The sequence below is a fragment of the Notothenia coriiceps genome, unplaced genomic scaffold, assembly GCF_000735185.1.
Source record: "Notothenia coriiceps isolate Sejong01 unplaced genomic scaffold, NC01 NC01_scaffold00018627, whole genome shotgun sequence".
NCBI classification, from domain to species: Eukaryota; Metazoa; Chordata; class Actinopteri; order Perciformes; family Nototheniidae; genus Notothenia; species Notothenia coriiceps.
The window spans coordinates 1-11,838 of NW_011351328.1; the positions used below are offsets into that span (position 1 = coordinate 1).

General features: G+C 41.1%; 1 protein-coding gene across 1 annotated transcript; it reads right to left on the reverse strand.

Annotated features, from left to right (window-relative positions):
- Positions 1–6,076: 6,076 nt before the first annotated feature.
- Positions 6,077–10,181, reverse strand: LOC104951158 (ELAV-like protein 4; the record flags this gene model as incomplete). The annotated part of the gene is made up of 2 exons (XM_010777793.1): positions 6,077–7,359; positions 10,143–10,181. Coding segments are annotated over 2 exons (367 nt in total), but the record flags the coding sequence as incomplete, so codon positions are not given.
- Between the last annotated feature and the right edge of the window lie 1,657 nt (positions 10,182–11,838).

Below are 11,838 nucleotides of genomic sequence, written 5' to 3' on the forward strand. Positions count from 1 at the left end.
GCAAGTTCGAGTCCCGCTGCAGTCAGCATGTCGTTGTGTCCCTGGGCGAGACACTTCACCCTAAATTGCTCCTGTGGGGATTGCCTACAGTATGAAAGGAACTGTGAGTCACTTTGGATAACAGCGTCTAACAACAGACATGTAATGTAATACCAGAATCCAATGGAAAGATCCCAGTGGCTTTCCGCTCAGGGAGCCCTTGCTATGCTAACTTCCGGGTCGGCCTTTAAACATACGTCCTCACTGCATCGCTCTAAAGGCTGAGCAGACGATACCGGGAAGGGACTCCTGAGTTGGGGACATTTATCTTCTGTTTCTGTTTGATGCAAGTATAAATCACATCTCAAAACATATCGCTTCACTCTGGCATATCCGCCCTGGTCACATCAAACGTCCTCTGATTTTATTGATTATATTGTGTTGTTTTTGTGCTATTTCATGTTTTGTTTCGTGTTGCTACGGCAACCTTGAGAGCTTTGGAAGGCGCCTTTTACAAATGTATTATTATTATAATACAATAACATGTGTACACTGCAACATAATATGGAGGTGTGGGGTAACATGTTTTTGAGTATTGTGTATCCATCCTGACAGTGACTTCTTTCCCTCTTTTGACAGTTCACAACATATTATAAATGTCACTTCAAAGCTTTATTGAGTTATTGTACGAGAGGTAAATGTGAGTAAGAAGACAAAATGTTCCCACTGTAGGCGGTTAAAACTTCTGTTCGAAAATCAAAATGTGAAATAAAGTTAAATCCTGCTTGATAAACAATAATGCTTCTTGAAAAGTTAATGTTTGTAATTATCTTTTCATCAAAACGTACCTCCAAGGTCGCAGCAAAGCAACTAAAACAGCTTTGTGTTTCTGAGACTAACTGGAATAGACTGAGCGCATTATACCAGGCAAAGTAACCCATTAAAACAAACTTTATAATTAAACAGATTGTCCAATCAGTGCGTTAATGCCAAAACAGAAAATGAAGTGGACTTGTCTGAGAGCAGCTCTGTTAATAAGTAACGTGAAGTGAAGCTGAGAGTCTTTTGATTAGGCGGTGTGAAATCTCTAAAGTGGACCGAGGGGTGAGAGAGGTATCCCATTAATGTCAGAGAGTGCCAAGGAGAGCTAGAGGGCAACAACAGCCCCCCCCCCGCCGCACGGAAGATTTGTCAAAGACAAGTAGCTCCTTATGAAATAATATGCGTCCGACTGTGAGGCTTGTCATTTGGCAGATCTGCTGTCTACATGGCGCGCGGCAGGAAGCTGACATTCACACCATGGAGGAGTGTGATCAGTCTCACCCAGCAGATGAAAAGTGGTTTATATAGAAACTGAGAGGCAGCATCATATGGTTGCACCTTGTGACAGAATATGGTGAGAAGTGAGCCACATTAAACCCAACAAATCTCAGCACTTCCCCTTTTGATATTTAAACGTCTTGTTTGAGATATTTCTCGTATATATTACGTCTGAGTCAAGGCGGAGTAAATCAGACTTCTTATCATAGCGTGGAAGTTGGAATCAACAGTTGTCTATTGAACTTGTTATTGCCTTTTTAAACCCCCAAGAAGTCGGTTCAAAAGCAAACTTGAGAGCACACGCTGACTCATGTCCTCCCCGTCTCCTTGATGAGAGTGGAGGATCATTAAGTTGCTAACAACGGGAGGTGAAAGACAAGAGTGGCTGAACACACCATCGTCTCCTCCACAGCCGCCGCAAAGCTCTCCGGTGTGATTTGGATTATGAAGGCGTAAAGCTGGGCTCACATCACTGAACATTACCGAGTACATTGAGAGCATTGTTATTGATGAACAGATGTGGTGTGCAGGCAGCAGAGATATTCCTCTCTCCTCAGAGGCTTCATTCTGAGTCCCGTCGCTTCAGGTGTTTCCGGGCCGACTGTTGAAGTTTCTATTGAAATAAAAAGATAACATTTACCACAGATATTGGTGTGAGGATGCAGGGGGCAGTGTTATCTCGCTGATTCCTCTCCTCGGTCCTGCAGCAGCACCTTAAAGCCTGCCTGGGATCAGCGTTGCGTTTAATGTCTGCAGTGTTTCAGAGTCGTGACTGTCCCTCAGAAGCTGAAAGGTCACTCTGATTCAATCTGTGATTTGCTGTCGCCGTTACTTCTGTTGTGTCGTATTTATAACGTGAAATCTTCCCCCCCAGTGAAGACGGAAACATGTTACGTTTTAAAACCAAAGACTGCAGCTATAATTAATGAAAGCAGGATCATGATTTTCTGCAAAACACTTATGATTAATAGGTTGTTTCACTTGTAATAAAAATGCTAAATGTTATTCATAGAGCGCTTTAATGGTGCTTATTCAAATTCATAAATAAATTATAAACCTCAACACACCTACATATAAAAATACACTAAATTAATTATGCATCATTTCACTGAGCCCAAGATTACTGCCTCAAAAGACTCATGGTGTGCCAAAATAATACATTTTCAGAGACCAAAGAAAAGCCATACATGTGTGGAAATGGCAAACTATCAAATCTAGCTTTTTTTGTTATGCCTCAAAAACGATACATGTTATTGAAGTTGCCGTACATTTTCAGAATAAATTGTTGATTCGTTCGTGCTCATTTCAATATACGCTACAAAGGTCCACGTATTTAGTGCACGTCTCGTTGTGTAAGCTTTATTAATGAGGTGAATTAAACCCTTTTTGATTTCCCTTATTGAATCCAACCAACAACAAATGAGTGGTAGGCAAAGATAAGCAAGATGTCCCCTTATAAAAGAAGTGCTTCATTCATCACAACAAGAAACATCCAAGCTCTTAACACCTCATTTTATTGTCCCAACATTCAAAAGTACAAATAATTCAAACACAACAGTTTTATGAAAAAGAAAAAACAAACATTTACAGCAAGATTTTTATTTTGTTTCCAGTTTCAGAAATGACCTAAACTAGCAAGGATAACATGAAGTCATTCATCGCAGTAATTGGATTAATAATAAGAATAAGAATACTAAGAATAATAGCAATAATAATCATAATAATCATCATTGATAATTGTTAAGTAATAACATAAGCAGGAGAGAGTAGAGAGAGCCGCGGTCATGGGGCCCTGTGAACATTTTTTCGTCTTTTTTGTCTTTAAAGATTTCGTTTATAGATTTTTCAGATAGTAAACAAACACGTCTCAGGAGGAAAAAAATGAAAACTGACAAGAAGAGCCTAGTTCCTCTGTTCACCTTCCCTCCTCCACTACTGGCTGCGTTGTTCCTACTGGCAGGCTGCCACTATAAGGCGCTACAGGGGATGGTGTGAGCCATAGGGGTGGGCATAGAGCGAGGTGACGCAGCCCCATGTTTCAGCACGCACACACACACATACACGCACGCACACACACACGCACGCACACACACACACACGCAAGCACACGCACACACACATCTCCAGCATCCGCGCACACGTTCACTCAGGGATTCACACATAAACTAAGTATACATGTGCACAAAACAGACCCAAATCGCACACACGATCACAAACACGTAACCACGCTAACAAACATAATGAGGACACGGCACACAACTACATAAAAGGAACATGCATACAAACATGCACACATGCGCACACACTCACACATGTGCACACAGGGTCTAGGCGGAAACACAGGCACGCATCGTAAGAGTTCAAAAGTCATACAAGTGTAGGAAATTAGTTCACACGTCAGAACAACATTCTACTGGGGTCGTTGCATAATTCAAGCTCCCGACGGCGGCGGGGAGCGTGAAGGGTCTGGTTGGTCTGTTGGTGGGTGGGTGGGTTTGTTGCCGTTGATGACGTTAGAAAACTATGTGATTGGATGACGACGGGATGGCGATGAGGATATAGATGAGCCGGCCTGTCAGATGACTGAGGTGTGAGAGAGGAGGATGTCCCTATGCGAGCATGCGTCTGAGTGTTTGAAATGCTCTCCGCACACCTCCTTCATGTTTTCAAGTCTTAACAACAAACAAAATAATCCAATTCCGCATATTTATACCTCTGGAACCATTCCCTTTCACCTTTCAAAATATATAATATATATCATATTAGAGTATATAAAATATAGAATCGGTACAATCCCTTTTTCATTTCTCCAGAGTATAGCAACAACTGCTGCAAATCACAGTTGGTGTGCAATGGTAACAATTTCTCTTTTTTTTTTTTTTTTAGATTTGTTGGTATGTCATTTGAAAACATGATTTTTAAAAATAAGTTTTGACTCTTAAGTGATTCTGACCGATTTTTAGTCCAGTGCAATGAATGACCCTCAAACAACAATGGGCATTAGCTCCCGTTTTTTTTTAAATGTTATGTGCCCAAGCCTCCAAGAGCTGGATGTTATATAAAATGTTTCACTGAAAACTGAAAACTATGCTTTCAGACCCACATTTTTGCATAAGGTTTCATCACAAAGCGGTAGTAAGTGGAGGGAGGGTGTGGACGGAGTGGCTTTTTAGAACAACACAAACTTATCACAGGTTATATTGAACCAGAACGACTGTTTATAACATTCTATTAAGACTAAACTTTATTGAAAAAGATCTAAAGATTTCATTTTAACAAGACAAGAAAAAAGCAATAGCAAATGTATCTATTAACTAGGTTATGCATAGCGAGTAACTGTTTCTAGTAATAAGGGAAGAGCGTCCCCCAACCCTCCAGACATTTTTTTCAGTTTTCTTGACTTTTAGATTTTTTATATTGTAATTTTGATATATTGGTACAAAGCACGAACGTACTAAAAGTTCTCTCAGTGCAGTGGACTACTGGACGAGCCGCTCCACTAGTCGCTTTGTTCCCTTTTGCTCAGAAACGCCCCCTCCCTGTACCAGAATCACGCAAATACACAGACAATGAAACAAATAAATACATAAATACACAGATAAATAAACCAATTAATAAATATTGAATAAATACAAATAAATAGAAAAAATAAATAGTCTTAAAAAATAGATAAGTAAGTAAACAAATACAGTTATATTCTAAGCTTTTGTTCGGTTTCTTTTGCCGCGGTTAGCTAACTGAAAGTTAATCCAAATCTTTTTTTTTTCTCCACAAGCAACATGACAACAATTGAACAGTTTCCTCACAAGTTTTTCTAAGTAACTGAACCACCACTTCATAATAAGTTGTCATATGAAAAAGACAAGCTCAAACAAAAGAACAGTGACAACTCATATAGTACAGTAGATATTGTAAAACAAATGTAGACTATATATGTATATATATATATCATCTATTTGTACACAGCAAATAAAGACACAGTTGTCATAGAGATCCTTTTTAAGGAAACAAATATCTAGACTAACGGAACTAGCTAATCATCATTTAGTTTTGACAAACGTTTCACGCTCAGCAAGTAACCTAAAAAGTCAGCAAGCCAAACAAAAAAGATACCAACTCAAAGTTCAGTGATTCTTACAAGGCCCAACAAATCAATCATCTGGTTATTCAGCAAAGAAATCGTCTCACCAGATTCTTTTGGGCTTAACAATAAACAAATATTAAACAAAGAACAGCAGCTCAATTCAATGCCAACATCGAAGTATTTTTTTATCTTTAAACAACACATAGAACAACAAACTTGGATATTTAAGATATGTGAATAATGTAGTATAGCACCTACTGTTGATCGCTAAAAGGAAGTTCTTTTCAAATTCACAAACGCAGAGCGAAGAAAAATGATATAGGTAATGTTTAGTATGCTCTCTAAATGGATAGATGTGTATATATCTATTTACTGATATCCCATATTGACTCGATGGCGAAAACAAGTGGACAAAGGGTCTTCTTGCTTTGGGCTCTGGACTATAAGGATGGTTCGGCCTCGGAAAGACCCCACTCCCTTCCCTTTTGGGTATCGCTGTTGAATAATTACGCACTTGTACATATGTGAAAAATTACCAAAATCACCTGCCTCGGTTTGCATCCCTTCCATCTACAAAATCACCTCCAACTTGGATTCCCCAAAAAACAAGCAGACCTTCGATCCTATAAAGTACCACGGCAGAACGACAAGACAAGGTGGTGTCCCCCCCCTCCCGCCCCGGCCCCCCCTAGTTAGCCAGTCAAAATATTTTTCTCTTTTTTCAAATCCAGATTCTTGTAAAAATTCTTCAATAATTATTCTTTTAATTATCATTTATAAAAATAGATCTTCTTTCTCTTCATTTTTATCTTTTTCTAAATGCATTTTTTTCAAGCAAAGAGATCTTCTCTTTGGCAACAGTGTTATTTTTTTTCTCTTAAATTACGTGTCATCAGGAAAGCTAACCCATCCCCTCCCTCGCCCCATCTCCCTGAACCCCAGTGAGGAAAGACATTATGTTTTGTTTGCGATACAAAACAAAAACAATGTTAGAAATTCTTTTTTTTTTCTACATCAGAGTTACCGGGACTGTGGAATCCCATTTAATAATCGATAAGGGGACGTTTTTGATACACACTAAAAATGAATGAATGGTTCACCAATTTAAAAAAGAGCCTCCTCCCTTTCACCGACAGGGAGGTATATAATACTAACGACAGTGGATCCGGATTTACAAAAGAAAAACAAATCCTGAATCAAGACAGAGAAAAGGTTTTCAATCTAAAAAGGACATTCTCTTCTCTGAAATTAGGGGATACAGGGATTTGCTACTGTTTACACAGAAGAGAGAAAACTCATTGAAACAACCACAACGAACAGAAAGAATATACAACAAAGGGAAGCCTGCATTATCACAGGAGCCTCCTAAAAACGTATGAACATTTTCATTATTTCATTTTTGTAATACTTAGGCAACATTGGCTTATAGGTCCAAAGTTATAATATAAGCCATTTCTAGTTCAATTTATTTGATGGTTTGTTGGTTGCTTTGTGTTCCGGTTGGAGTTTGAGTTTGCTGTGTTGGATGGCTGTAGTAGAGGGTGGTAGTGACTGAAGGGGCTAAGGGACGGGGGGAGGGGGACGGGGAGGTTGGGGGCAATTTGGGAGCAGACAAAGTCGCAGGGCAACTGCTTCTACCTGTTAAAGTTCAGGACTTGTGTGTCTTGTTGGTCTTGAAGGAGACTTGCAAGACGCGGTCGCCCAACCTGTAGCCGTTGAGACTGGCGATGGCCATGGCCGCCTCGTCGTAATTCGTCATGGTGACGAAGCCGAAGCCTTTGCACTTGTTGGTGTTGAAGTCGCGGATCACCTTCACGTTGTTGACGGCTCCGAAGGGCCCGAACAGCTGCCAGAGCACGCTCTCATCCGAGTCCGGGGACAGGTTGTACACGAAGATGCACCACCCGGTGCCCGTGTGCCCGGGGATGTTCATGCCCACCAGGCTGGTCATGCTGTCAATGGTGATGGGGGAGAACCTGAGAGGAGAGGGAGAGCAGAAGAAGGGGGGAGAGACAAGAGGGAGTGTTAATGGAGAGTCGAGGTGGACGGGTGAACTTAATGTCTGCATGTACTGTTCATGAAATGGCCATACACCGGTGAAAAACATGTCGGTCTGTCTTTTGAGGGACTCATTCTTAAACATAATCCTCCTTAAAAATCTAAAAGCTTGCCATGACGCTCGCCAGCTACTTTCTACAGCCTTAAGGAATAACAAGCGTCCCTAGTTTTCTGATCAAACTCCAAAAACTGATCTCCAAACCCCGCCTGAACTAGGGTGCATCTGCATGGGGCTTTATTGAAAGGGCATGTGTGTTCATGCAGAGGTTAGTGAATGTGTGTCTCCATAGCTACTGCTAAATGAGCTCCTCAATTCTGAGAGGCCTCCTGTCAGGAGTGACGACAGCGCTGCGTGCCGAGCTGTTTTCCCGCTGAAGGAGACGCAGGCGAAGGTTCGGTCTTTGTGTCCTTGAGTGGCTCTTTTAGGAGCTAAATTGCAGGAAGTTGTTGAATTGAAGCGATGCTAGGAATCCATCAAAGATCACGCCATCACAGCTAAATCTGTTCTCATTCGCCTCTTAATCTTCCCCCTTTTTCTTGTGATGCAAGAGATTTGAATCCTCAGTTGACTTCACTTAATTGCCTTTCCGCTCAAAGGAAAAGGAGGAACAAAAAAAAAAACCCCACTTTTAAATAAAAGGTAAATGAGATAAAAAGCTTCATTTCTTATTCCACCTCTCTTCAAGAAACGACTATAGGCATTATTGGGCGTGCTTTAATTGAGATTTCCGCTTTGCTGCAGCTGTCTCAGAGAAAAGGGAGGGAGGGAAGAGGGGGCAAACTAAATGGAAAATGGAAGCACTTTGCAGCCTAGTGGCATTAAGGTACAAAGTGTATTCCTGCCACAGTCTGCAGGGTGTTCTGTTCTCCTCGTGAGCCGGTAGCTCTGATCGATAGCCCCCCTCTCTCTCCAGTGACTATATATGGCCGGCAATCGCTGCGACCTTCCTGCTTGACTTTGGTCTCGCAGAGTTTGCTTCTGGCCAGTGCTGTAGCCGTGCACGTAATACAAGCACCTAGGGTTACTGTAAAAGCTCTGATTGGACGTTCCTTTAGTGTGTCAAGTAAGTGAACAGATTATGGCACTATATCTTTCTGTATGATAAAGACAGAAGGGATGTTTTTATATTCACCCTGCAGAAAAACAGTGTTATAAAAGATTCCATTGCCTCACACGTATCTCTCCATGGCCGAGTGTGAAGCAAGAAGAATCTAAACTGGCTTCATGGCGTCGAGGAATCGTCTGATATGCTCGGCTGGGTTCAGGCCTCTCCTGCTGGGCGCGGAAAAAACTCCCGGGTGATTTATATGCAAAAGCCGGAGTACTGTATGTGAGGAGGATTGTGAGAGTGTGACGGCTTGGAGGCTGGCTAACACTCTCCACTGTGAGGACGTGGAGTTGTGTGTCTGTGTGTGCAAACGTGCATGCGAGCGTACCCATCAGAGCGGGACCAAACACTAACCAATGTTACAGACGAGACCAGGGGTTGCATAGCAACAGTGTAGCTGACCAGATATCTATTCTGTCCTTTTTAAAGCGAACCATCTCCAGCTCTTAACACCTTTCTTCTCTTTCCTTTCAAATAATAACCTCAGATCACCGGAAAGCACTTCTAACTTGCTGGCATGCTTTGCAATCAGGACGGCTGAATCGCACACTATTTTCATCTTAAGAAAATTATGTTACGACTTAAAGTGCTTATCGGGCATGGGAGGCAGTGAGGGTTGAACACAATTATAGCTTTTCCTGGAACTCGCTAAGAGAACATTTCTCTGGAGCTAAAGCTTCCTCCCTGTTTGAGTTGCTAAGCTGACTTCAGATGGTGTCCCCTGTGCTTGCAACATGCAAGATGCCACTGTCAGCGCATGAAACATCCATCACCACAGTGGCTGCTGCTCGGGGTTATGTAAGACCTAAGGTAGCGAGAAAGCAAAATGAAACATGGAGGCGAAAGGAAGGAATTTGAGCAGAGCAGTGCCGAGCAAAGCTGGAGCTGTCTGCAGTGAAACAGCATTCCCTGTTTCCAGCAGGGATCCAGGTTCATCCCGCCTCATCCTGCGTCTACTTATCTCAGCCAAAGATATAATGCAATTTATAGTTTTGTCATTGCTTCCACTGAACCTATGTATCCATCCAATAAAGGATTGGATACATAGTTAAAAGTGGATGTACAAAGATTTTATTCTCATGATAATGTGAGGAAATAGCTGTTCAATTCAAAATGGCTTCTTTTTATGAAGGTTTGTTTCTGAGCTATAGCTGTGGGGTGACAAGGCAGGAGAACCTGAATCCGGTAGAAATAAACACACCTAGAAATTAAGAGTTTAACACCAGAGAACAAAATCCATTCAGTACACAGAAACAACCCAAAACATTCCAAACAACACCAGCACGGGTCATAATGAAAACAAAGCAAATCCATCACCACTGAAAACAAACACTAATTGTTTTCAGATTTTTTTTTAAACACCGTTAAGTGGTTGGTAGGGTTTTAAAAAACCAACTGAAGCTTACGAGGGAAAGCAAACAAATTAAAGAACCAAAAATGCAGTTGACCTTGAACTAATTGAAAACGCAAAGTGACTGCAAAAATACAAGGAAACATAAACTAACAAAAGAAGAAACAAAACAGAAAAAAAGGATATTGAAAAATCATTGAGTCAACATGGACATCTGGCATTGGGTGAAGTTTTTAATTACCTCTTTACGCCATAGGCCATATTAAGCAAATTGTCCAGCCTGTAAAGAGAAGGAGGGTTCTGGGGTTAATGGTGGGCAGATGGTCGACTCACTCAATGGAACTAATGTTAAGTCCCTGCAGGAACTCGAGGGTCCTCCTCACTCAAGAACAAACAAACTCATCTATAGTTGGCCCATTACACTGAGGAGCCCCACCAGAAAATGCTATCATCGGATAATGAAGCTACAGTACCATCAGTGTGCTGGTACTAGCTTGGCGACTGCAGTGATAGCATAGCCCTGCGCTAGCTTACGCCAGAGCAGAGAGGCACACAAAGTTACTGTTGGTGACACCGTTCTAACGTTATACAAGACGACAGCAGTGGACTGGTCACAGTTTAGTATCACATATAGATATAGATATGGTAGCCCTCATGGCGGCTGGGCGTTAGCATAGCATAGCACATGGCACTACTAGGATGCTAGGCTAGCCATGGTGCTACGCAATGGCAAATTACTTTCAGGTAACTTTGTGTAGCCACATTAATGCTATATTGGAAGATGATTTATTTTGGACTATTGTCTTTGATTCTTAACTGAATTGCGGGTTTGATGACAGGAAGTGATCCAGAGTTCTGTCAGTGTAATGGTTTGGCATTTGAATGATGGTGAGCGAGCGAAGTGATGATTAGTATGTTTTTGAATGAGGTGGAATAACAAAGAACATTAAACCAGCCATGAAATTGCGACTGTCTGTCTTTGTGATCAGGGTCAGCTGGTTAAGTGCTCACAGGTCAGATGGAAAGTGTTAGTCGAACAGGGCCCTCGGTCTAAAAGGGTTTGGGAAATGTTTTGGTTTTAGTAGCCATTGCAGTCGGGAAGGGTGCATTTAAGTGTGTGTGTGTGAGGCGGACTTCAGAAACCTGTGGGCTGTATGAAATATTGGCGCTCTTGGATGGATGCAGTCTGCTGACTCAATGACCTTCATTCCTCACTTGGGTCTGGCCTGTCTCATGTCTTATTAACTCCTCCGGCCTAATGGACAGAGGCCACGGCTTATTGAGCAACAGCTGGCCAGCGACACCTCGTTCCTCCTGAAAACACTTAAAAACTCTCTGACTTTGACTCCACTAGCCCCGCTGCTCCTCCTTGTCTCTTCCAGTCAACAAGCATTAGCTTCTACACGGCCTTAACGGCTTATCTTTAAATGTTTTATCAGACTTAATCTTCTACAATGAGAAGCTGGCATTCTCACATGATGAATAAACAACTTCATTATTATTTGATTTTAATTAGGTGGGCAATTAGGTTGTGAAGGATTTTATTTAATAACTTGTTCAAGAATAATCGCAATACTATTAACAATGATTATTTAAAATCGAATTGCATGTTAGAGATAATAGATCTTTTAATCAGGGACAATAAAACAACGGGGTGCCAGGTAATTGTGGTTAAGTACCTTATAAATAAGAAATCTTAGACATTAATAACATGCTTTAAATATTATTTACAAGCTGCAAGTATTGATTTGTATTTATTTAACATGTATTGTATACCTGTGGTGTTTTTAAAAAAAATTTTTTTTATCTTTGCTTTGTATTGCCTGTTGTGAAATGGCATTATATAATATATTTATTCCTAAAAAGTATTTTAATTTGTTTTGTAAAGCACTTTGAATTGTACAGAAAAGTGCTGTATAAATAAACTTGCCTTGCCT